At 42.7% G+C, this 26,430-nt stretch overlaps 3 protein-coding genes across 5 annotated transcripts in view; all 3 read right to left on the bottom strand.

Annotated features, from left to right (window-relative positions):
- ctbp2a (C-terminal binding protein 2a) overlaps positions 1 to 9,605 on the bottom strand; it is a 54,048-nt gene extending 44,443 nt beyond the window's left edge. For both annotated transcript variants that reach the window (XM_061838029.1, XM_061838033.1), the window contains exon 1: positions 9,281 to 9,605. The gene's annotated coding sequence lies outside the window, so the exon portion shown is untranslated. The remainder of the gene's footprint in view (positions 1 to 9,280) is intronic.
- Positions 9,606 to 19,761: 10,156 nt separating this feature from the next.
- On the bottom strand, positions 19,762 to 23,222 carry tex36 (testis expressed 36). Its single transcript, XM_061836964.1, has 4 exons — positions 22,943 to 23,222; positions 21,469 to 21,609; positions 20,254 to 20,328; positions 19,762 to 20,160 (listed from the first exon to the last, which is right to left on the bottom strand). Exons 1-4 carry the CDS (start codon positions 22,991 to 22,993, stop codon positions 19,858 to 19,860), a joined length of 570 nt encoding a protein of 189 aa, XP_061692948.1. The 5' UTR covers positions 22,994 to 23,222; the 3' UTR covers positions 19,762 to 19,857.
- A 221-nt stretch (positions 23,223 to 23,443) lies between these two features.
- si:ch1073-143l10.2 (uncharacterized protein LOC565165 homolog) lies at positions 23,444 to 26,061 on the bottom strand. 2 transcript variants are annotated; one of them, XM_061836962.1, is made up of 6 exons: positions 25,805 to 26,061; positions 25,658 to 25,715; positions 25,492 to 25,570; positions 25,349 to 25,446; positions 24,108 to 24,359; positions 23,444 to 24,038 (listed from the first exon to the last, which is right to left on the bottom strand). In XM_061836962.1, exons 1-6 carry the CDS (start codon positions 25,890 to 25,892, stop codon positions 23,960 to 23,962), a joined length of 654 nt encoding a protein of 217 aa, XP_061692946.1. In that variant the 5' UTR covers positions 25,893 to 26,061; the 3' UTR covers positions 23,444 to 23,959. The 2 variants fall into 2 exon arrangements, with proteins under 2 accessions (XP_061692946.1, XP_061692947.1); XM_061836963.1 differs by having other exon boundaries at positions 23,476 to 24,038; positions 25,349 to 25,422; positions 25,805 to 26,060.
- Positions 26,062 to 26,430: the final 369 nt, after the last annotated feature.

Raw genomic sequence — 26,430 nt, 5'->3', positions numbered from 1 at the left:
TGATGCTCGGCGCAGTAGAGAGACAAAACGCAGGCCGGGCCTTGCTCGACATCTCTTTCAGTTTCCAGCTTCCCTGAGCATCAGCAGGATGCATCCGCCTGACACGAGTACATGTCAGCAGCCGCGCTGAAATAGAAACTCTTGCCGAGACAATACGAGGCCTTCCTCCTCCTCTTCCTCCACCTCCTCATGCCACCTCTCTCCTGAGAGGCTCAGACGCGAGAGAGTGGGCAGGAAGGAAGGAACAAAACACATAACAAGGGAGTGAATTAAACAATATGCATGCAAATGCTTTCGGCGCTCACTGGCCACCCACACAAACTGTTATTTTGCCTCGACAAAAAAAGTATATGCATAAAATTATGCTCAAAGTGGACACAGATTAATCAGTGGAGATTTAAAAGGGTGGGCTCGCAACCACGAGATACTGGGATTCGGATTTGCGTACAGTATTTCTCTTTGACTTACAATGAATTGGGAATTGTGCAAAGAATAAATGCAAGAACTTCACAAAATGTAAAATGCATTAACAGAATTGCTTTATTCTTTTGCCGTTTGATGTCACATGTACGGCACGTTCTAACACTTGTTACTACAGGTGTGCAGAGTACCCATGAATTGTACTCAAGTTAAAATATCCATCCATCCATTATCTACCGCTTTTCCGGGTCGGGTCTTGGGGTAAGTAGCTTCACCAGGGATACGCAGACTTCCATTTCCCCAGCCACTTCTTCCAGCGCTTCCGGAGGGACGCCGAGGCGTTCCCAAGCCAGCCGAGAGACACAGTCTCTCCAGCGTGTCCTGGGTCGTCCTCGGGGTCTCTTTCCGGCGGGACGTCCCCAGAACACCTCACCGAGGAGGCGTCCGGGAGGCATCAGAATCAGATGCCCCGGCCGCCTCATCTGGCTCCTCTCAATGCGGACTCGACACTGAGCCCCTCCCTGATGACTGAGTTTCTCACCCTGTTCTCTAAGGGAGAGCCGTGACACCCTGCGGAGGAAACTAATTTCGGCCGCTTGTATCCGGGATCTAACCACCTGTGAGAGGGGCCATAGGGGTCGGGTGCAATGTCAGCTGGGTGGTGGCCAAAGGCGGGGACCTTGGCGATCCGATCCCCGGCTACAGAAACTAGCCCTAGGGACATGGAAATTTACCTCTTTGGAGTTACCTACAATATTTGTCCGTAAAATAATTAAGTGCCGAGAAACTGGTGAGTAATATCCAATTACTGCTCAACAATATCATTTTAACTGAAACAATAATAAATACATTATAAAACAATGTAAATTAAACTTAATTCCCCATCAAGAAATTGTTTTAAATTCACTTTCTTCGTTTATACTCAAACGGCACATTAGGCAGCTCTGTTGTTTTTAACCAGATTTCGTGAGAATTGATTTTGGAAACATTGCTTCTGTGAGGTCGCAGACACTTTGTGTGCGGTCAGCCGACTGCCTGGCGTTCGATTGGTCAAACGGAGTCAAACGTCAAGAGCAATGCTGCTGGAATAGTGGAACAGAGTCATATGAAAGCACCCAAGGGTCTCTCTCAACAAATTAAAATGGAATGATCACGCAAGCAATAAGAGTTGAATAAAAGTAGCTAGTGCAATGAAGCTCCGGCTAATGGAACTAAACTAGTAAAAGTAAAAACCATTTTGTTTCAAAATACTCTGACAAGGACAATTTAACCAAAAAAAAAAAAAAAATGAATTAAACAATCGTAATGGCGGTAATGTAGCGCCTTTCCACGCACCTCTGCTTGTTGCTAGGCAACGCAATCATAATGTTTTGGCTAGGATGTCCGCCTCAGTCAAGAGGTTCTGGGTTCCAAATTTCAGATCAGGCTCACCTGTCTTAAGTTTACTTATTCCCCCCAACATTCGCAACAACATTTTTATTATTATTTGTTGGATTCATTCATAACGTCAATTGTATATAGGTGTCAATGGAAGTGTGAACGGGTTGTTTGTCCAGTTTTGTCCTCTCGCTCAAAGTCGGTTAGGCTCCAGCTCACCCACAACCCAAATGAGGACACAGCCAGTAGAAATTGAATAGATGGATGAATGCATATTTGAGAACAAAACATTTAAAAAAAAAAAAAAAGGGGGGGGGGGGGGACAGAGAGTCGTCTCCAACCTACACGGAAGCATGTTCCGGCTACACGTTAATCTTTCGTAAACCTCTACCCGACGGATGTTTTTTTTGTTTGTTTTTTTATGTGCATTGTTCTCAAATGAGTTCATTGCCTATTTTAGAAAAGAAAATAAACAGAGAGGTTTACGTAGGTTAACGTGTGGCCGCGACACGCTTCCGTGTACGGGGGCTCAAGCCTATCTTAGCTGTTTATTTACTTTTTTAAAATACGCATTGGACTCATTTGAGAACAATGCATATTTAAAAAAAAAAAAAAAACATCTGTCACGGAGAGGTTTACTGAAGTTTAACGTGTGGCCACAACACGCTTCCACGTTCACGAGCCGTCAAGTTTTTTTTTTCCCCAATCATAGTTAATGAATGCGAGTTTGTGTAAAACCAGGGGTCATTTATTTAAATATTGGTATTTGTATTGAAAAAATCTGAGTGGCTCCATCGCTATGTGGGATTTATTATTGATTGAGAACAGATCCAGCGACAAAGTATTTGTATGCGTCCAGACTTTTCTACGCTTCCAAACTCTTCCGTGTAAATCTTGACGACTTACTCACCAGATTCATGTGTAGATCCAGTTGTCCAACACAAGCGGAATCGGGTTAACAGTGCACTTTCTTATCGGCAAAAACATTGAATTTGGCATTAAATATGGGTCATCTATGCCGAGTGTCTCTCATTTTTCCACGTACCTTCGTTTATCATCACCTTCTAAATGTTTAACGGTATCAGACAAAACTCTGGGCGTCGTGCGATAAGACATATTTGCATGCCGTCTCCAACCGACTTAGCATTGGACAATGCTTTGTTAGACTGTCAGTAAACCCAGTCACGTTACTTTGGTGACGTAGGTGCACAAGCTCTATAGGCAACAGCAACAAAAAAAACCTCACAGGATGATGAGATCCAGTGGCGCAACCACAACCCGCTCTATTGTTAAATTGATCCAAGCTGTTATTACCTTTGTACTGTAATGTCATTACATTGTGCAGATCAATCTAAAAAAAAACGTGTGCCGTGATCATCTGAAACATTCAGCCTATTAGTTCCTCTCCGTGTGACTGACTCCTCCAGTAGGTAACATTCATCCATGAGTGCATTACGAGCTGTCAGCCTTACCGCTTTCCTCGCAACGCTCACAATGCCTCTGCCCTCACTCAGTAAGCGCACGAGCTGCATTCAGGTGGCGCATCACTTCGTTTCCATCTCGTCGGCGGCCGGCCTCCATGTTAATGCAAGCCATTAGCAGCACTTTGGAGGGAAATGGCTTGTCGTTAACGAGGAGCGCATGGGAGGTTATTAAGTGGTTTGAGCAAACTCCAACTGTCATAAATACCAGGAAGAGTAAATATCCACACCCCATCACCACCAGTCATAGTGAGTTAATCATGTGCAGAAATGTTAATCCACAAATTCGCTATTAGTTGCCGTTAGACGGAGAGTGATCAAAAATCTTGAGACTCCACGGAGGCAATTACGCTACAGCGATGCTAAATGAAAACGGAAAAGCGCCGGTGTCTTCAAGCCTGTAAATGCAAATTTTAGCAAAACGGCTCCCAAAGGGACATTGAAAACAGCACAGTTATTGCTTCCGTGGAATGCCGCATTCCAGAAAACCAGAAAGTAGGACCTTTAATGGGTAAAAGTGGTTTGGCAAATCAATGCACGCTGACATCCGCAATGGCGTCGTCCATCATGAATGTAAAACAGAAATTACAAGATTATATATACCACATTTATCAATTTTTAGTGCTTATTATACAACAGATCAGTAATGTGGTTTTCAGTACAACGTACTTCAAATGACACCCTAAAGGGTGGGCACACATACTAAGTGACTTTTCTTCCCCAAAATTGCTCAGATAACAGTCGGTCGGGGCAATAATCATAATCGTTAAACCTGTTTGATGTTTTCGATTGCGCTATGCTGAGTGTTTGTAAAAAAGCGTCTTTCAAGTCATTCCTCACAATAAAAAAAATCACCACGAATGAAGAATTTGCAACCACACTTTTGTCTCCAGATAAGACAGGCAGTCTTTTCACGAAGCATGAAATTTTGTGGAATTCTGAAATGGAGCAAGCTACAGCTGTCGACAAAATGGCTTCACTTAGCCGGGATGAATATTTTGGCTCATACCCGCCGACAGAGACTGCCAGCGCCTACAAAGACGTGAGGATCACAGCATCCAGCGTCTTTTATCATTGCGGAGAATCAACCACCTGCTGCTGGCCACATCCACCAGGCCCAAAACTTCACAGCCAGGAAAAACGAGAGGAAAAACAGCCGCTGAACATTTGTCAAGCGCGCCAAATCCATTCAGCACACAGAAATGTTTGAAGTGTCTTAGCGCTTGAAATGTGAAGATAGCGCGCCGGCTCAGAGAGGTGTAAAAGTGTTCGCAGTACAGCTATTGAGACGACAAAGCTCACGGTGAAATCCGCTTCGAACTGCTAAAGCATTGAGAACGTCGTTTAATGGTCCGTGTCACTCGGAACAGGCTTTACTGGATGAATGGCTGCAGTGCTCGCAGTATTACAAATGAAAGCCGAGACATTTGCCAAGTGCAAACAACGCTAATTTGGATGGGAACCTGGGAATTTGGATCACGACAACACGACCAATTTGTCCTCAGGCCATACTACATGCCATCCAAATCTGATATCGTTTTTGAGTTATGTTGGTAACAAACATCCAGTCGGAGGTCAAATCAATCAATTTGTGGTTGGATCATACAAAATACCACCCAAATTTATTGTCAACTTTTTGAGATATTTTGGTGACAAACAAACATCCAGTCTGACTGAATATAAAAACAGACCCTTCTTCTTTTTCTTCTTCTTCTTTCGGCTTGTCCCAATATGGGTCGCCACAGAGTGTCATCTCGTGCATCTTTCTCTCTAACACCCACTGTCCTCGTGTCCTCTCTCACAACATCCATCAACCTTTTCTTTGGTCTTTCTCTCGCTCTTTTGCCTGGCAGCTCCATCCTCAGCACCCTTCTACCAATATACTCGCTCTCTCGCCTCTGAACATGTCCAAACCATCGAAGTCTCCTCTCGAATCTTATCTCCAAAACATCCAACTTTGGCTGTCCCTCTAATGAGCTCATTTCTAATCCTATCCAACCTGCTCGCTCCGAGCGACAACCTCAGCATCTTCATTTCTGCTACCTCCAGGTGTGCATTCTGTTGTTTCTTCAGTGCCACCGTCTCTAATCATACATCATGGCCAGCCTCATCACTGTTTTATAAACTTTGCCCTTCATCCTAGCGGAGATTTCTGTCACATAGACCACCAGACACCTTCCGCCAACTGTTCCACCCCGCTTGGACCCGTTTCTTCACTTCCTTACCACACTCTCCATTGCTCTGTATTGTTGACCCTAAATATTTGAAGTCGTCCACCCTCGCTATCTCTTCTCCCTGTAGCCTCACTCTTCCCCCTTCACCTCTCTCATTCACGCACATATATTCTGTTTTACTTCGGCTAATCTTCATTCCTCTCCTTTCCAGTGCATGTCTCCATCTTTCTAATTGTTCCTCTGCATGCTCCCTGCTTTCACTGCAGATCACAATATCATCTGCGAACATCATAGCCCAAGGGGATCCCAGTCTGACCTCATCTGTCAGCCTATCCATTACTACCGCAAACAGAAAGGGGCACAGCACGGATCCCTGATGCAGTCCCACCTCCACCTTAAGTTCTTCTGTCACACCTACGGCACATCTCACCTTTGTTCCGCTGTACTCATACATGTCCTGTGCTATTCTAACATACTTCTCCCCCACACCGGACTTGCTCATGCAGTACCACAGTTTCTCTCTTGGTACTCTCTCATAGGCTTTCTCTAGGTTTACAAAGACACATTGTTGCTCCTTCTGACCTTCTCTGTACTTTTCCACATGGCAAAAAAAATGAAAAAATAATCCAACAGTCTCCACCAAGGACAAACAATTCCAATCTGGATCAGCGGTAGGATATAAGATCTGTAACGTGATCCTAAGTGAATCCATTCATCCTTGGATCATGGATGGAATTTTTGTACTGCAGATATTGTTCATTTTCATGGACAAACAACTTTCACAACATCATTGGCTGAGAACTAAACCCATGCTGCTTGCACCGAAGTCAGGCAAGTGAACCACTAGACTATCAGTGACCATTTCTGGAGCGGAAGATACACGCTAGTCTACATCGTCTCTCCGCTGGCATCAAAGGTATAAAATTATCTTTTAAAAATGTTTTATAGGGTTGAGGTCAGAGTTTTGTGTGCTTCCACAAGTGATCCAAGCATTCCTTTACGGACCTTTCGTGTACAGTACACTGGGGCCTTCTCAAAACAAAGTTGAATGTATAAAATCTTCCAAAACTATAAGACTGATGGGTGAATTTAAGATGTCTAGCTCAACGCCGATTGATTAATTAATCAAGCAGCCATTTGTAGTACACTTGTCCATAAAGTTCTCTTTGATTTTGCATTTTCCCATGCTATTTTCCATCCTTTGATACATCAAAAGACTTGACAGGAGCCACCACATTCATCGTGAAGTGGCATGTGATGCGTTTGCAGCTTTCATATCGGAACACGAGTACACCGTGGGGACGCCAGAGGAAGTTCAACTCCCACCAGAGTGGAGCACGGCAGATGAGGGGAGGGATCAGTACTGCAAGCCGGACTGAAGGTTCCGGGAAAATCACAGTCACACTAACGAATTAGATATGTGACAGCAGAGGGGAGAGAACATTGTAGAATATTGTTTCAGAGGAAAATTCATTCATTCATTCATTTGATGGTGCAGTTACATCTTCATAAAAAAACCACTAAACTGAAAGGAAAAATTTCCACACTTGTTTTCTTCATTTTTGGGGGGTACATTGCTATTTTGTATGTCACCATGCGCATTACTTCCCTAAAACGTTATTTTAATTACACATCAAACTAAATTACACTACAATATTAAATGCAACAATTTCCTGATTCCTCAGTTTACCATTGTTATTGTACTTTTTCTTCCTGATTGGCAAGTAATGACATCGTGATTACGGGTTATACAGAATTGGAAAGCACTTGATAGCCTCCAAATGTGTTTTCATACGCAGCGATGCCACAAGTGTACACGGTAATTTTTCCCAGGAAAATTGGGTTCAAAGGTTAGAAGGCTCGTAGCGTACATCAACATTGATATAGCGTGATCATTTCTCAGTCTATCGCTCGGCTAATCGTTGTTGAACGTGCCGTCTGCACATCACGTATGATCCTTAATAATGCACAGGGAACGCTTTCACAACCTGCCACAAGACTTGGAGACTGTTTATTTTCTGTTTAGGCTAGCAATGAAGTTCAATCGGATATCTTGAGTTGACGTCGTGTGTGAACAACTACAGTTGCTACCGGTTTTCCGTCCTTGAACAGAGAAGCTTTATGTGTCACAAGTGGACACACCCATTGACTAATTCCAGAAACCCAGAAAGTCTCTCCTGAAATTGTTTCACTTTAACTCCCGTCTTTATCTAAAGTGGAGAGTAGTAGCACTAAAATATTTACTTGCACACTATTTTCAATGAGTTCAAATTTCAAATTCAATTTGTAGTAGAAAACATATAAGTATCAAAAATCACAGGCTGTTGTGTTACAAAAGATGATTTTTTTGCTCGTCATCGGGTTTTACTGTACAGTACTGCTACTATCTGTTGCGGATAGAAAAAATATGAATGTGAATACAAAAAAAGTGACAAAATAAAAAAACAAGTACACTCCTTCAAAAAGGTATATAATTGCCTATTATTCCCTAAATATACTACAAAGTGAGTGAGTTTCTTTCGACTTGTCCCTTTCGGGGTCGCCACAGCGTGTCATCTCAGATGAACGCACATATGTTTGGCACAATTTTTACGCCGGATGCCCTTCCTGACGCAACCCTTCTCAGGGAGTGGATGCCCCCAGTGGGATACGAACCCACATCCCCTGGTGTACCAAACCAGTGCTCTAACCACTGAGCTACGGGGCCTCCCCCCTAAATATACTACAAAGTAGGACCATGAAACTCTTTGATCATTTCAAGCTTATTTTACATAAAATTACATACTTGAAAATAAATGGCTTCCATTGAGAATATGCACTGGAAGTGTACGTGTTCACTCACTTTCAGCCAAGAACCCTTCGCAACATCTCCTGTGAGAACTCAACCACAAATACACACAAGAGACCCCAGGAAAGGGACCGAGCCCAGCTGCAAACAGCGAAAAACTGAGTATTTGACATCCCTCACCCAAATAAAGGTTTGAATTTTTTCTTTAGATGGCACAAAGCACTATTGGTGTTTCAACGGAGCTCCTCATCTCACTTTTTACACGGTTCCTTGGCACCAAGCTGACAGACGACGGTAACAAAGCGCTACTGTTATTTAAATGAAACTACTCAATTCCCTTCAAGTGCATAAATCCATGAGTTGTGAATGACAAATAATGCAATTTTTTGCAGGTCAGTCTCAAACAAAGTCATTGTCTGTGTGTCAAGCCCACCCCACCCCACCAACTTTGACATTTTGACTTTCTCACGCAGACATATGCGCTAAATTCCAGCCGTCTTGTGACAATGGCCAGAAGGGGAGACAGCAGATGTCCTTTGCCAGCAGCACATCTGCATGCAGCCTCAATCTCCTCCCCTCTCAGTGTCCAGACAATAGCACAGCCCCCCCGCGCGCACCCCATCCTCCTCTTACTTCTGCACTTGAAGAAGCTTGCTTCCACTGGAACCTCCAAAATGCAGCAATAAAAATGAGAATTCCAAGAGCTGCCCGGTTGCAACCACAAGAAACGTGGGGATGATCTACTTTTATAGTTCCACTCGCAGGTGCTCACATGCATGGTTGAGCCGCTCATTAGTTTCATGATCACTGTGGGAACATTAAGTTCCAGATAACTTTTACTTGCCTGTGCGTGTTTTTTTTTTTTAAACCTACTAATTGTGACAACATTCCGTGTGACGCCGGTGAGGAAGTGAACGCAACACGGTGTAGTTGGACATAGCCTCGGTGGATTTCGACACGGCCGTGGCGCATGCACACACATATGGCATACATATGAACATTGTTTGTTCGCTCTTATCGCAACACAACTCAATTCCTACCTCCTGGTGGATGCCGAGTGACAGTGAAAGCGTCGTATTCAGGAGCAGCATCGCAGGCTACACGCTTTTCAAATCAAATCGCCTCGGATTTGGATCATAATCCACTTTTCTCTTTTTTTTTTTTTTTTAAAGGAGAGGAATGTCAACACAAACTTAATCCCGATTCCCACCGCCGCTGTTTGGCGCTTCAACGCAGCCCCGGAACGCGTCCTGTTGTGGACTTAAATGCAACGTAAACAATATCCCTGCCCTTCTTCTTCTCCTTCTTTCTTCTTCGGTCCCTCCTGCCAGGATTGAGAGGTGCGTATCACTTTTTTTTCCCCTCCCCTTCCTTCCTTCCTCCTCCTTCTTCTCTCTCGCTTTGTGAATGAGGCGGGGCCATTTGCTCACTAGTAAAACACACGCACACGTTCAAACGTATTTTTCTTTTTTCTTTTTTAGCCTGTATAATATTCGAGTACAGCCAATTGGCGGTCGTGTAATTATTAGCCGACTAGCATAAAAACTGGCAATTGGCTTAATGTACGAACGCTGGACGGTAGCAGGCAACGCTATTCAACTCAGTTGAGCAAGTAGTGAAGTAGTCTAAAAAGACACTTCAAGTTGTTTACTGTCACAATAAACATAATACAAAGAGAAATACAATTTTGTATTGATTTGATAGGTATTTTACTAAAACCAGGAAAATGGCCGCCATTTTGGCATGCTGGATCGGCACAAATCGCGTCATCTCATTCTTTCGTGACAGATAATTCTTGTTTTTTTCCAATTACGTATTTTGGGAAATCCATTTATCATTAACAATTTCCGGGCAGGGGTTGCAAATTTGCAATAGGTTTCATATAATTGAAAATTTCAAGTCCAGAGTATCGTTTTCTGAAAGTATCGGATTTTTCTCTCTGCAAAATTGTATCTGGTCCACAGAGGGTTTGAATGAGATTTTCTGCGGGTTTACCAAAGATGAAAATGTTCCTCGACGACGCCGTTGAAAATCACGTTCATTGGATTCATAGATGATTTGACAACAATTAAGTATCCAAAGTTTTGATACACAGTTAACATTTTGTTGTTGTCATGGTGATGCACTACGCAGTTCTCACACCACAACTCGTCTCTTCTCACGCACTGAACAAAGCAAACCCCCCAGGATCTTTTTGTTGGCATGCTGGGTAAGGATATGACTGATCTATCCATCCATCCATTTTCTTCGCCGCTTATCCTCACGAGGGTCGCGGGGAGTGCTGGAGCCAATCCCAGCTGTCAACAGGCAGGAGGCAGGGTACACCCTGAACTTTCTGCCAGCCAATCACAGCACACAACGAGACAAACAGCGACACTCACAATCACACCAAGGGGCAATTTTGAGTGTCCAATTAACGTTGCATGTTTTGGAGATGTGGGAGGAAACCGGAGTGCCCAGAGAAAAACCCACGCAGGCACGGGGAGAACATGCAAACTCCACAGGCGGGGCCGGGATTGAACCCGGGACCTCAGAGCTGTGAGGCCAACGCTTTACCAGCTGATCAACCGCGCCGCCAGGATATGACAGAAAACAAAAAATTTATAGTTTTGGTTTGAACTATATCTTTTGTGACCCCAGTCCCGAAACCTTCCTGAAACCCCTTGGATACCAGTGTGTTTGGTACCAGCGCCTTCATTTGGCACTAAAGACTAAAAAACATTAATACTGTACGAAATACAATGTAACGGCACGCATCTGTGCTACATACTGAGGAGCACTTCGGAATCTTTATGAAATATTTATGAAATATCATGAACAAAAAAAAAATGAAAATGTAAGAAAATTGATCATACTCATCATAGATGCTGAATGGTAAATGTAGGAATGTGTGCAGATTGTTACAGATGTGTTTTGCTTGTTGAACTAAATATCCAAACGATATAAAAATGGCCATGTGATTATGGACCACCCACACTGGCCCAGTGGGGACAAATTTGTAAATCAAAATGTTGGAAGAAACGGTCCCATTTTTAGTATAGTTCAAGTTACATCAGCCAACATTTATGATTTTGAAGGCCCGGAAAGAATAAATTGACATGGCAGCATAAAGAGGTTGAAATCTGATTGGGCAAAATAATTGCATAGTGAAATAAAATTAAAATGAAGAAAAACTACTACTTTGAAGACACTTGATTAAACAAAGACTAATATTTTGTAACAGCTATATGCATTTTTAATCCAAAAGAGAAAAAAAAGATACCAGTATAGATCAGATATGTGACTTAACCTTGCTCTCTTTTTGCAAATGATGAAAACAACACACATTTTCTCACATATTTATCTGGAGAACGGGAGAAGATTAGCGATGGGCAAACATAGACGGCATTTCTGCAGCCATAGATGTTAATTCTCCTCTCACAATTTCTCCCGGAGCAAATGCGAGCGCTTGACCTTTTTAAAATGCAACACAATTCTTGGACTTCAGAGTGTAAGCTCATGATGTGCGCCGCTAAATCTGAGGGACTTGAACGCACGCCGGCAGAGAGCCGCATGCTTTCCCGCCTGCTAATGCCGCACCTTGCTGATGGGGGGCCGAGGGTTATGGTAATTTCTCGAGACGGGGTGGTTGTTATAGTGCACTCTGCTTTAAGCGAGTCTCCTAAGCTTCAAATGACCTTTCGGTTGAAGATGAAATGTTTTTCTTGCTGGTGATGAGGCAAAGAAACAGGGATTGGAAGATCTCAATTCATTTTTAGTTTTTGTTTTTACCGGTTCTTAAAAGCAAGAATAACTTAACCAACACAAGAATGTAAACATTATACCAAAAATAGAAACATTTACATTTTACTGTAGATTTATTATATTTTTGACAGGATATCAAATTATAAATTGCATAGCAATCGCTATTGCCATGATTTTATATGGACTATTTTTTATGTATTCTATATATAGTATATTTAGTATTAGTGTAGTATTATTTTTTTTCATCATTATTTAGTTGTGTTCTATTTGTATTATTAGTTGACAGTATTATTTTACCCTGGTCTTTATTACTATCATCATCAATATTAATAATATCTATTAATATTTTTTCAATGTTCATTTATTTATTTTAAATACAAATATTTATTTTTCATTAATCAAACAGAAAAGCACTTATGCAAAAACTTTTACTAATTCACAGCAAGGAATAAATTGTTAAATATTTATACCTTGTAATATATACTGTGATGTTACATCATAGATAATAGACTTAACTTGCGTTACACGCAAATTTTTTTCATTAATTAATTGAGCGCAAGTAATGCATAAATTTGCAAATATTTATACAGTACCACATCACATATCTTGGTGTTATTTCATAGACATAACAGATTTTCATTTATGGGTGTCAGATTACCTAACACTAGTATGCTAAATATTTAATACCAAATTAAACAATGAATCGGCTGTATATAATTTAGAGGCTTCAAACTGAATTTATACGAGCTCATTTCTATCATCTCCGCGTGACAAGTGCATCCATCTTTTTTCAAACTCTCGGGTGGCATTCGTGACAGAGTGCGCCTCGTGTCGTCTTTGTTTATAACGGCCCTAAATGTAATTATGGCTGCCACCTACATGCTAATCAGCATACAGCACACTGCGTTGGGATGTTAGAAAACAAAACACAATGAGCCAAGTATGCGATCCAGTGCCAAGATGAACCTCACGGAGGCTCCTCAAAGGTCTTTTGAGATTTTCAGGCGGCGGCGGCGGCGAACGGGAAACAGCCGAGGTGTCGTGTGGCGACACGCTAACGGGATGTTATCTTGTCCCCTGGGAATAAGATCCTCACATTCTTAGATTTGGAACAAGGTTGCAAAACCTCTCACTTGTCAGCTCAATACACGTACCACAGGAAAAAAAAATCCATCCATTTTTTTTTTACCGCTTATCCTCAAGAGGGTCAGGGGGAGCGCTGGAGCCTATCACAGCTTTCATCGGGCAGGAGGCGGGGTACACCCTGAACTGCTTGCCAGCCAATCGCAGCGCAGATAGAGACAAACAGCCGTACTCACAATCACACCAATTTAGTGTGTCCAATTAATGTTAAAAACTGGAGTGCCTGGAGAAAAGCCACGCAGGCACGGGGAGAACGTGCAAACTCCACGAAGGCGGGGATGGAACCCGGGTCCTCAGAATTGTGAGCCACCGTGCCGCCACAAGTCAGTATTTAAGAGGGGAAAAAAACGTACAAGTATAGTCGTACCTTGACTCAAGAGGTTAATATGTTGTGACCAAGCTGGTAACCTGTTTTTGAAGAGCTCTATAAATAAAGCTGTAAAGCGTTGGCCTCACAGTTCTGAGGTCCCGGGTTCATTCCCGCAGCCGCCAATGTGGAGTTTGCATGTTCTACCGATGCCTGTGTGGCTTTTCTTCAGTTTTTAACATTAATTTGACACTCTAAATTGCCCCTAGGTGTGACTGTGAGTGCGACTGTTGTCAGTTGCCATGTGCCCTGTGATTGGTTGGCAACCAGTTCAGGGTGTAGCCCGCCTCCTGCCTGTTGACAGCTGGTATAGGCTCCAGCACTTCTCCCGCGAGCCTTGTGAGGATAAGCGGCTAAGAAAATGGACGGATGGATGGATGTACACACTGTAATATCCATGTGTTGGATGTGTGATATCAGAAGCTGGATCCGGTTTTGTGTTAGAATCTGGACGCAAGTTGTGTTCTGCAGCAGCTCCTTGCGAGTGTTCTCATTTTGTGTTGACTGTTGCTGCCGTTCAATAAACGGATGAAGATGTATCAACCCACTGACAAATACTTGTGAATTGGGGTACACAAGTTATTCCAGTTTTGGGGTATTTAAGGGGAAAATATAAAAAGAAAGCATATGCCTGAAAGGTTTGTCGATTGTCAAATCTACAATTTGATGAAGGAATTATTTGTATTTTTTTTTTTTTTTTATTTTAAAGGTCAGTCGGCATTCCGGTGGTATGGCAAATCGAAATTATTCAGTATTGTTTTGGCTGCCAAACTCTCAAATGTCACCCGCGGTGACATTGGCCCCCCTGAGGTCACAAATCCTGACGGGCCGCACATTTTTCTTTAACAACGCAAAAGACATTCGAGGTTTCGCTCGTCGCCGAGGTGGCCATTGTTGGTGACGTATTGCTTTCAAATGCGGGAATCGTAAACATTGTAAACGAGAGACCATTCTCAATCGCTTCCACTGGTTAAACAAAGGAAATTAAATAATGAGTTGATATCATCATACAGTGGCATCTCCAAAACGTGGACAAAAGGTATTGCTTAGCGTCGGCCTCCTCCTCTTTTCTTCTCGCTTATCATGCAAATCCACCTCTTGCTATTTCTCCCCCTCCTCAAACAGGTGCAAAAGCTCTCCTCGCAACACATCAAAGTAGACACACACACACCTCCGAATAAATCACGGCGAACGCAAGCATGGAGAGAGAGTGAAGAGTGTGTGGATTTAGAGCCCGCTCGCCTTTCATATTCATGAGGCGCAAAGCTTTAGTGCTCCCTGCGCTTGTTTACCGTCTTGTACAGCCTCGTGTCCTTGGGAGGGGGTTTGATACTCGACAAGGCAAACGTGTTGACATAAGATTGCCATTTTGCCTTTTGACATCATGCGCGGCGCACACTCATAATCTCACGTGCTCTCTCTGCTATGATGCTTTGCTGGGTATTAAAAGCTCTCCCTTCCGTGATGTTTGAGGATTTTAAAATGTTTTGGCGGCCTTATTTAGCTGCGCGAAAGGGGCAAAATGTGAAGATGACTGATGGTGATGCGGTGAGATTTCTAGATCAACTGCACACTTCTTTTCCAGCGTGTCATCTTTTTCCATCTAATCCTATCTCGTGCATCCTCCTCTCTGACACTCACTGTCCTCATGTCCTCCCTCACAACATCCATCAACCTTTTCTTTGGTCTTCCTCTCGCTCTTTTGCCTGGCAGCTCCATCCTCATCACCCTTCTACCAATATACTCACTCTCTCGCCTCTGAGCATGTCCAAATCATCTAAATTTTCTCTCTCGAATCTTGTCTCCAAAACATCCAACTTCGGCTGTCCCTCTCCTGAACTCATTTCTAATCCTATCCAACCTGTTCACTCCGAGCCAGAACCTCAACATCTTCATTTGTGGAACCTCCAGTTCTGCTTCCTGTTCTTTCGTCAGTGCCACCGTCTCTAATCCGTACTAGCAAAGGCTCTTCTGTCACATAGAACACCAGACACCTTCCGCCAACTGTTCCACCCCGCTTGGCCAAGTTTTTTCACTTCCTTACCACAGTCACCATTGCTCTGGATTGTTGACCCCAATTATTTGAAGTCGTCCATCCTCAGTCTTCCCCCTCCACCCCTCTCATTCACGCACACATTGTTTTATTTCAGCTCACCGTCATTCCTCTCTTTTCCAGTGCATGCCTCCATCTTTCTAACTGTTCCTCCGCCTGCTCCCTGCTTTCACTGCAGATCACAATATCATCTGCGAACATCATGGTCCAAGGAGACTCCAGTCTAACCTCATCTGCCAGCCTATCCATTACTACCGCAAACAGGAAGGGGCTCAAAGTGGATCCCTGATGCACTCCCACCTCCACCTTATATTCTTCTGTCACACCTACTGCACATCTGTTCTGCTGTCCTCATACGTGTCCTGTACTATTCTAACATATTTCTCCGCCACACCAGATTTCCTTACCACACTCTCCATTCCTCTTTGTTGACCCCAAGTATTTGAAGTCGTCCACCCTCGCTATCTCTTCTCCTTGGAGAAGATCAACTGCACAGTAATAAAAACTGTACCAGAGGTAGACTTACAGAGGCCCCATATCTCAGTGGTTAGAGCATAGCTTTGGTAAACCAGCGGTCGTGACTTCGTAACTCACTGGGGCCTCCACTCCCCAAGAGGGGTTCCGTCAGGAAGGAAATCTGGCGTAAAAACTTTGCCAAACAAATATGAACGTTCATCTGAGATGTCACGCTGTGGCGACCCCTAACGGGACAAACCGAAAGAAACTTACTTACCATTCAGAAAACACCGAATTGCTTGAGGATCCGAAATTTTCAGGGGTCCCCAAACAGCTCATAAAAACTGATTCTATTTTTAGTTAAAGCAATGAATAATCTTTTTGTCTTTGGCAATCTTAAAGCACACCAAAATGCTTTGTTTTCCGTTCTCTCGCAACGGGCTTTTCTATCCTGCAGCACATATGCAGAGTTGATCTCGGAGGCGGGGGTCAAACAAACTCGTCGTGCGGAAAGGGAAGCGGACCTTTCGCAGCGGAGACGCCAAATGTGCGGAACCGACGACAGCAAGAGCTAGAAACTCTTGCCAGTAGCGATGGGCGCCGCTGAGCTCTTGTGAGCAAGCAATTCATGGGAAAACTTAAAAATAGTGAGAAAATGACAGCGACATTAGTTAATTAAGAGTAAAATCTGACTTAAGGAATTAAGAATTGTCATTCGCAAACAAATAAAACACAGCCCAAAGCTCCAAAAACCCATTCTCGACTCCCTGTGTGTACTACCTATAGGAATACGGTAGTTCCCATTTTTAAACTTACCCGTAATGACAACTCATGAACAAATTATACATTCATTTTTTTTGCATTAATTTGCAATATTTAATTATGAACTAATTGATGCCTTTTCAGTCAATTGTATGAAAAGTTGTACTCGAAATGTTGTCTTGCTGTATTTCCACATCGTGAGCGGCACTTTTGCAAACGTTTAAAACCGCAGCTAATTAATTCTTGCAAGCTTCTCCTCAATGAAGACTTGAGTAGTTGCAGCTGCTCTGAAAGCACTCCAAAAGGGGGGTGCGGGGGGGTGGGGGACTGAGTGCTGGGTCTCCGTCTCCCATGAGTGCTTTTATTTCCTCCGCTCCCATGAGCCCCCCCTCAGGAAATAGCTTTGTTCATGTCACATGTTCTGATCTGTATTGATGAAACCGGAGGAAATTGACTACCTGGCTTTCTCTTGGTAATAAAACCCAATTAGACGTTTGAAATAACTCCATCAGAGCTCAGACACCGAGCTGCTGCCCTCTGCTGGTGAGTATTTGAACTGCTTCGGGATGGGTACATGTTCTGGATTTTGTTACATGCGTGGATATCAATCCATCCATCCGTTTTCTTTGGCACTTATCCTCACAAGGGTCATAGGGAGTGCTGGAGGATATCCCAGCTGTCAACGGGCAGGAGGCGGGGTACACCCTGAACCGGTCGCCAGCCAATCGCAGGGCAAAGAGACAAACAGCCGCATTCACGATCACACCTACGGGCAATTTAGAATCTACAATTTAGGTTGCAACGTTTTTGTGATGTGGGAGGAAACCGGACTGCCCGGAGAAAACCCACGCAGGCACGGGGAGAACATGCAAAGTCCACATTGGGAGGGCTGGGATTGAACCCGGGTTCTCAGAACTGTGAGGCCAACGCTTTCCAGCTGATCCACCGTGCCGCCCATTGCATGGATACATGGAACAAAAACGTTAACTGTCTTATTCTGTAAGGCCTTTAAAATATTAGTAACAGCAGTATTAAATTAAACAGTATTATGCACTATACTCAACTACTGACAATAAATGAGCAATATACATCAATGAATCTTGCATTGGAGTACAACAAATTTTACTATATTACTACTGTGCTGCCTCTCAAATTGAACATAAAAAAAATAAAATGTTGAAAAACCGCATAAAACGGTTTTTTTGTATTTCTTATACATTTATTCTATTTTTTCCATACACTATATATACACAATACAATATTTCGATATATACTGTACCAGCAGCCACAGAAGGGAATAAAATGGGGGCAAAATGGTCCATTGGAAATATTACCCATACAGACAGATTTTTATCCAGTTTGGTTTTGGCAATATGCCCTGGGTCCAGTATTAATGGAAGAGGCTCCAGCTCCCCCCCGTGACCCCAAACAGGATAAGAAGCATTTTACCAGTGGCGCTTTGGTCAGGGCCGGCATGGCTTAAACACCATCGCAAGCGCTGACCTACATTCACAACCTCCATTCTAATATTTGTTCCGTGAACTTGTATTAATTCATCCCCAGCAGTGTATACTTTTCATTTCATCGTATGCCTCATGGACTGCACTACTTCGAGACGTTTTTTTTTGTCCAATCACGGATGAGCTTTTGTGCTGCCGTGTCGGTCTTATCTGCCCAGGGCCTTCTTAATCGATAAGTGTTGCCTACATGACAAACTGTCTTAGCAAGTGGACTGACAACATCTTTGATCAATGACATTTCAAATTCATCCGCACGGGGTCAGAGTGCCAAGTTTTTTATGAAAGCATTTTTCCTTCCTGATTGGTCAAAGCAAAACTACTGTAATTTCCAGTTTATAAACCGCGACTTTTTTCGCACGCTTTCAACCCTGCAGTTTATGCGGTGATGCGTCTAATTTGTGCGTTTTTTTTCTAACCACTGTGAGGGGGCAGTCGAGTGGAAAAGGTAAGAGTGACACTAGTGGAATATATGTGCAGAGGAAGTGACTTAACGGTATGTTTTTTTTTTTATTTTTTAAAAACGGCCGTTAGTGCTGCGCCAGCGTGAGCGCTGTGCTAGCATGTTGCTACACTGTTACTGCCGTGTCTCATTAATTTTTACTGTTTTTTTTTTAAAACCAGCGCTGTTAGCGCTGTGCTAGCATGTTGCTCCTGTGTTACTGCCGTGTCTCGTTGATTTTTACCGGTTTAGCGCCATGCTAGCGTTAGCATTAGTGCCGCGCTACCGTGTTTTTGCCGCGTCGCAGGGATTTTGATACGTTTTCTTTTTTTAACGGGTTGTTAGTGCTGTGCTGCCGTGTTGCTGTGTAGCTGCTGCGGCTGTGTTTTTTACCAGTATGTTTTTTTGTTGTTTTTTTTAACTAGCCCTGTTGCTACAGTGTTGTTGCTGTGTTAAGATAAGCCAAGGTATTTAAACTTTGACAACTCTTGTAGCGTCTTTCTTTGTAAATATCTTGTGTTTCACAAATGGTAATCCCCTTCCACATGTACTGGTTGAGGTTTATAATCTGGTGCACTCTGTAGACCGGAATTTACGCTAGTTACTGCCAATTTTGACTAGGAAAACACATCTGGAGTGATCTTCGCACAATACAGTGAACCCGACGCTCGTAAATTTATATAGTCACAATTTTTTTTAACCTATTTTCTTTAAGCAGCTGTAAAACTCACCTATTCGCCCCAAAACAAGGGTTCGCTGTACTCTTGTTGTGCCAAGGAATGATGTTGAAGTGATTCACTTGGACAGTAGTAGAGCTTTGCCACCATCTTGTTGCATCTAAAGGCAATTATAACACATTTGGAGGGCGGGGGGCATCATTTAATCGACAATTTTCGCTATTCTTGGCAGGGCTCGGACCCCATCCCCGTGCGATATTAAGGGTTCGCTGTACATTTAACACTGAGCATCTCTGGTGACTATGATGATCTCAATTTTATTTAGATTGTAATGTTATTTGATATTGATACTGAACCGCTTCAGATGATGTACAGTACATGTCACAGTTGAGTATATTATATTACAGTATTGATAGTGGTGGTATAAAGAGGTGGATAAAGGTCCAGGTTACCAAATTAAAGAGGTCTGGAAGCCGCATTGAGATTGGCGAAGCCCAGCACTTCCATGCTGTCGACGTCATCGTAGCTGTCTTGTCCGAACCACATGAAGTCGCCTCCGTCCAGGGTCGCCCCCGCGCACTTTTTACGGTGATCGCGCGCGAAGCGCCGGAACCTTTGGGGTTCCACAGTGGGCTGCGTCACAAAGTCAGCTCCGTAGACCGAGCTTCTCTCAGTGGTGGGTTTAATCCCGTGGTGGCACAGGCAGAAATGAGACTTGTGCTGATTGATCTCCGAGGGACATTTTTTGCGGCCTGCGCCCTGTTGTCATTAAACACAAAAAGTTAAAGGAGAAAAGTATGGACGAAATATGATTTCATACATCGAGGTGTGTACGGATAGATGGATACTCACGTCATCAAAGACAATGATATTGTCCTGGAAGGATAGTTTGTTGTTATGGTGCGAGACTGGATAGGTCCTGGTTTTCTGTAAAACAGGAAGACAGTCTTAAACACAAATGCGAAATCAAGACACTCACCAGGAGCTGCTGTAGGCCGCAACTCACACCCAGATGCTCACACTGAACTAACCGGCCAACTCCTGTCATCGCTCATTAGCCCACACCCCCTAAAAGCGTACACCCAAAAGACAAATACAGTGATGCCATGGTTCTCGACCACAATCCGTTCCAGAAAACGGTTCGAGAAGTGATTTGTTCGAAAAGCGAAATCGATGTTTCCCATTACAATGAATGGAAAAAGAAATCATGCGTTCCAAGCCTAAAAAATTTGGCTTTTTGAAGCATTTTTATTTTTTAGCTTTTCCTGATAATTAACTGCATTGTAGAAATGCACGGATAGTTTAAATACTTTCTATAATAAAATAATTTAAGAAATATATTTATTTTTTGCTTAAAATGTACGCTTTAGTAGTATAGTACCCTCGGCTGGGAGTGCATTGCTGTATCTATAGCGACTCGGCCCCTGGCCCTGAAACTTTTTTTTATTAACAAAAGTGCAGAATAACTTCAAATAAGCAACTTCCCTTCTTTGGAGCCATGATTGGGGGGTTAATACGGTCGTCCTTGATAAGAAGAAAACTACTGTGACACGTTTGTGTACAGAGGTTGCGTTATACAGGATAACAAAAGTGCGCTGGTTGTGCTGCGCCCGTTATGTCATTTCCAAATTTTTTCGAGGGGTGTTTGAATTGACAACAAAACGCGTCGTGGGTGCTGCTTGCGCCGCGCGCAATGTTATTTTTAGGTTTTTTGGGGAAGCGTTCAAATAGACAACAAAACGCAAAGTTGGTGGGTCAGCTGCTTGCGCCGCGTGCATGGGAATTTACAACAAAGCACGTCGTGGGTCAGCTGGTCTGGCCGCGCGCAATATGTTATTTCCGGGTTTTGTCGGGGGATTCGAGTACCGATTTTCGTTCGAAAATGGAAGCAAAAAAAAAAAAAATCTCGAAATTTTCGTTCGAAAACAAATTTGTTCAAAAATGGAGACGTTCGAGAACAGAGGCTTTACTGTACCACACTAATACACACATAATATTTTCATCGTTCATAATTTTCAATAATAATAATAATTTCATAATTTTTTGGGGGGGATACACATACAATACCTGGTCCGGTCTCGTCTTGGTAAAGCGTTCAAAATCAAAAGCTTGCGGCAACTGCGCGGGAACCTGAATCAGCATCCTCCCGGTGCTCGTGGACAACTCCCGGTCCCTCCCCTCGCAGGGCGGGGCGTCTGGATGCGGAAACTGAGGAATTACCGCAGGCCACAACATTAAGTACACTTGCATCATCTAGTGACATTCCATACAGCATCAATATTAATCCTCGGTTTTACATAGAGGGATAATACTTTGGTCTTCTTTCATCCCGAGAGAAATTTCCCATCACAACAGCAAATCAAGATTAAGAAAAATCAATAAATAAACAAACAAACAAATAAATAAATAGACAAACATAAATACATAAATAAATGGACAAACAAATAAATAGATAAATGACCAGCATCCTGGAGGGATTCAAATACATTTATATCGCAGATTGTCACCTATTTCAGTACCACTAAATTGATTTTTTAAAAATAAATATTTAAATGTTATCTTTTACAAAAACATTTACAAATCTATTTAAAGTATGCGATCACAGTGTGGCAGACGGTTAGGTATTGAAAGGTTGAAAGTCTAAAACATGTTATTTTTGAATACATTCTTACTCTGTATTTTTGACATGTTTATGTCTGAATTTCTTTTTGAGTTAAACTACATTTACAAATGTGTTTAAATGTGCTTTGATCACTAAAAGTGTGTGGGATGGTATTGAAAGGCTCAAACTATTTAAAAAAAAAAAGTATCTTCTGTGATAAATGGGGGTTTACGCTATTTCACAAGAATTATTATCCAGGATAAAAAGTGAAAGGAAAGAGTTACAACTATAAAAAAAAAAAAAAAAATCCTAAGTACAAAACTCTTATGAGCGCATGTAACTGTCACGTTACCACGTGAATCCACCCTTCCCAAAAAAATGTAAAAAGATGAATTGTGACCTTGCATGTTGTAGCAATCCATCCATTTTCTTAGCTGCTTATCCTCACAAGGGTCACGGGGAGTGCTGGAGCCTATCCCAGCTGTCAACGGGCAGGAGGCGAGGTACACCCTGAATCGCTGGGCACATCGAGACAAACAGCCGCACTCACAATCACACCTCCGGGCTATTTAGTGTGTCCAATTAATGTTTCATGTTTTTGGAACGTGGGAGGACACTGGAGTGCCCAGAGAAAACCCACGCAGATCCACCGTGCTGTGCCGCCTTGCATGTTGTATATGGTAGGTAATAAATTGCAAAAATTAAGAGGGAATTATATAAATTACAATATGCCTCAAAACATCTATTGATATACAATAGTTGTTTTACCGAATTAAACTTGGAATTAAAGATACCAGAATAATTAAGTATATGCTAATGTTATTGTGATATTCTAAAGTCACAACTAAATTGATGATTTTTAGTTGCTACTGTGTATCTGATTGGATTATACAAGTCAGTGCCTGATGAGTTTAGAAGGTACAGTTCGGAATATCTTACCCATTTCCCATCATTGCACATTGCCGAATACCGCTTGCTACCTTTTACCATGCCGGCGGAGTTTGAAAAAGTAGTTTCACTGCAAAATGGCACATGTACACACACGTCGCCCCAACTTGACAACTCGGGAAAACACTGGTGGCTACGGAAACCGTGCTCGACAACCAGCGAGATTTGTGCGTGCTCTCAGGTGGCCGCCGAGGAAAGGAACTGAAATGCAAAAAGGGGGGAAAAAAAATTAAGACTCCAAATCACTGATTCAGCATCCTCCCTGTTTTTGTTTGTTTATAAAAAGATACAAAACGATTACAATTACAATAGACTGGGATTTAACTGAACAGAGATACCAAACAAGAGGGCATTAAATTGTGCAAATTTTTATTTCGATAATTATCAAAACACTATCTTATTATACACACACAGACACAAGTTTATTAGCCATTATGATTTGTTTTTAAAACATCCTTAAAAGTTACATTTTCTTTACAGATGCACTGCAACCACCTGATTAAAAGGATTAAATCTTGTTTTCTCAGTCACTTTAAGCCTGTTAAAAGGCGGTCAATCGTTTTACTCAAATTATATACGCTTGTGGTAAATCAAAACCAATGAGAAATTACCTGGAAAATTGCTGTTTGAGGCAAAAGGGAAAAAAAAAACAAAACAAAAAAAGCAGTGAGACGGTTGCAAAATAGGCTGACTGTGGGCAACGCACTGTGACATCATCGGATGTGTAATAAGGTGAAAATGGTACTTTGATGAGGTCGGACTTCTTACTGTATTATCATCGTGGTCAAAGACTATAATAAATTTCTGTTAGATATTGTTGATCTGACTTTAACTCCTCGATAACCTAAAATCAAGAGTCTTCTATGAACTTAACTTGCATGTGGAGAACATGCAAACTCCAAACTGGAAAGTCCTAGGTGAGATTCAAACCAGGGACTTCTCGACTGTGAGGCAGACCACGTTGCTGCCAACCACTATGAGCGTGCAAATTGCATATTAATTTCACACTTAAGAGCTGCTCGCGATGGGCTCGCTGGTCTTCTTCCTGTACAGGTGCCTCCTCAGGTGCCTGGCCACACGCTGCCACCTGGAGAAAAGAAAAAAAAATGTTTGAGGAGTCTGAGAAACGATCCGAACGTCTCGTTTGCTCGTATACCTCTCCTGCGCGTCGTTGTACTTATTCAGCCGGTCTGCCTCTTCCTTTTTCTCTTCCATCCACCGTCGTAGGAGATCCTCCTTCTCGCTCCAAGCCTGTGACAGTGCCTCCGTCAGGCTCCTCTGCTCCACGTCCAGGGCGGCCAGCTCTTTAGTCTGACGCTCGATGGTGTACTCGTGTTGGTTCAGGCTTGCCTTTAGGGCATTGCTTGCTTTAGCCAGAGTGAGAGCCTCTTGGCGGTGCTGGCACACACTGAATTCCAACAATAAAGAACAGGTGGTTATATTTACATTATGATATAAGGACAGAACCATCTAAAATGCACGTGGTGTACCGCAGAGGTCTGGTTTAGGGCTCCACCGGATTTTTATAAACGTACACAAGGGATTTCAATGTTCATGTCATGAGTAAGACTTGGTTGCTGCCAGGAGTTGTGTGACAGGTGTTTCACATTGGGACCCTAATTAGACGGGCATTTAAGTTGGGAGTTTTTGTCACTGGGATTTGCCAGTTCGTTGCCCAGAGTTAGTGAGTTGTATTCACTGACAGTAGGAATCTCCACCAATGGGAATAGTGAAGTGTTGAGCTATCCTCGTCACAGTATTTCTATGCCACCACAGTTTAGTCCTGTCTTAGTTTATGTTTCATAGTCATAGACAAGTCCTAGTTCACGTTTCCTAGTCATCAGACCTCGCTTCATGTTTTTGGATCCTACCTTTGCTTAGTGTCTTGTGCCTTGGCCTTCATGGACTGCTTACACCGCGTATGACCCTGTTCCTTGAATAAACCCTGCCTAACATCATGCTCGTGTCTCGGAGTCCTGCATTTGGGTCCAGCTCTGCACTGGAGGTTTGTGACAGTTCAAACCCTATCTAAAAAGGTAGAACCAGTAAACAGGAAAGTGCACGGTACCAAACTCAACACAGTTTCACACGTTAGACCTTTTTAAAAATGACCAGAGTCTGTTCTGGCACCACAACTGTTATTTTCTCATTTAGGGTCAATTTACGTTATTGGAATGTGGGAGGTAACCGGAATGGCCAGAGAAAACCCACGCAGGGACGGGGAGAACATCGAAACTCCACACAGGCGGGCGCAGGTTTGAAAGCCTGGTCTTCAGAACTTGTGAGGCTAACGCTCTAACCAGTTCCTTCACTGTGCCGCCTGAGATGTCATATCAATTTCATATTTCAACCCGTACTCGTAAATGGAACAATTTCCATGGCTATGGCCATTCTTACCGTGACTGCCAGTGCTGCAGCTCAGCATCTTTCAGATGCAGGACAGTCGTCAAGTCCGAGACTGTCTGGGACAGCTGAGGAGACACAAAACCCAAAACCTGACCATGAAGACACTCCAGAAGTTCACTTTGTTCTCTTCTTACCTTTTCAGCGAGATGCTCGCTTTCTCGAAGGCCGAGTTGAAGTAATCTGATGTTCTCAACTTCAACTCCACCCTCAGAGCTGCAGCAAGTGAATTTTGACATTTTATTTGTCCAACAATTTGAATAAACATTAATGACCATCAAAATAAGAGTTGACATTTCTGACCTTGTTGCCTGGACTAAAAACTGCTGGCGAACTTCAAAGCGTTCTTCTAACTGAGACACTAAAACATGGGACAATTGACCGTTGTGAGCTCAGACGAGTGCATGGATGGAAAATTTCAAAAAAATTTCTAAAAACGAAGAATCGTACAGCTTGTATATACGCCCTCGTAAGGAAGTTTCTCCGCTTGGTCTCTGAGTTGCAGTCGAGCACGCACATGACTCTTCCAGCGGTCCATCTTAGTTCACAAATACATCGCACTCCCCTCTCTGGCTCACTAAACGGACTTTTTGTCCCCCTTTCTTAATCTTCCACGTTCGATTGTGTGGGGGGACGTCACAAACAACAGCTGATTGTTTAAATGCCGCTGTCAGCTGATGAATGCCACGCCCACAACTGGTACCGTGTTCTCCCCCTTTTTAGCCAATCAGCAACCGGCTAAAATAAGCTCTTAATAATGATTTTGTTATTTAAGTATTTTAACACTTGAGTATAATGTATTTATGTGCTATTTCACTGCATCAAGTGTGTTCCATTTTATTATTGATTATTTTTATTAGGATGTTGTGGGGCTTACTGTATGTTTTCTCCATCTGTTGGGCAGCAGTAGACGAATAATTTAATACATCATGTGATAACATATTGTTTTTAAACTGTAAGTAAAATAAATGATAATAAAATGAGACATTTTCCAAACAGTTCTTTCCAGGTATATGGAGAATATTCTCAACCTTTCTAGAACGAGGGCGAATGCAGTACTTCCGGGTTAACATACT

The sequence above is a fragment of the Syngnathoides biaculeatus genome, chromosome 12, assembly GCF_019802595.1.
Source record: "Syngnathoides biaculeatus isolate LvHL_M chromosome 12, ASM1980259v1, whole genome shotgun sequence".
NCBI lineage: Eukaryota > Metazoa > Chordata > Actinopteri > Syngnathiformes > Syngnathidae > Syngnathoides > Syngnathoides biaculeatus.
Note: the sequence above shows the minus strand (reverse complement) of the source record. Positions and strands in the feature narration are given on the sequence as shown.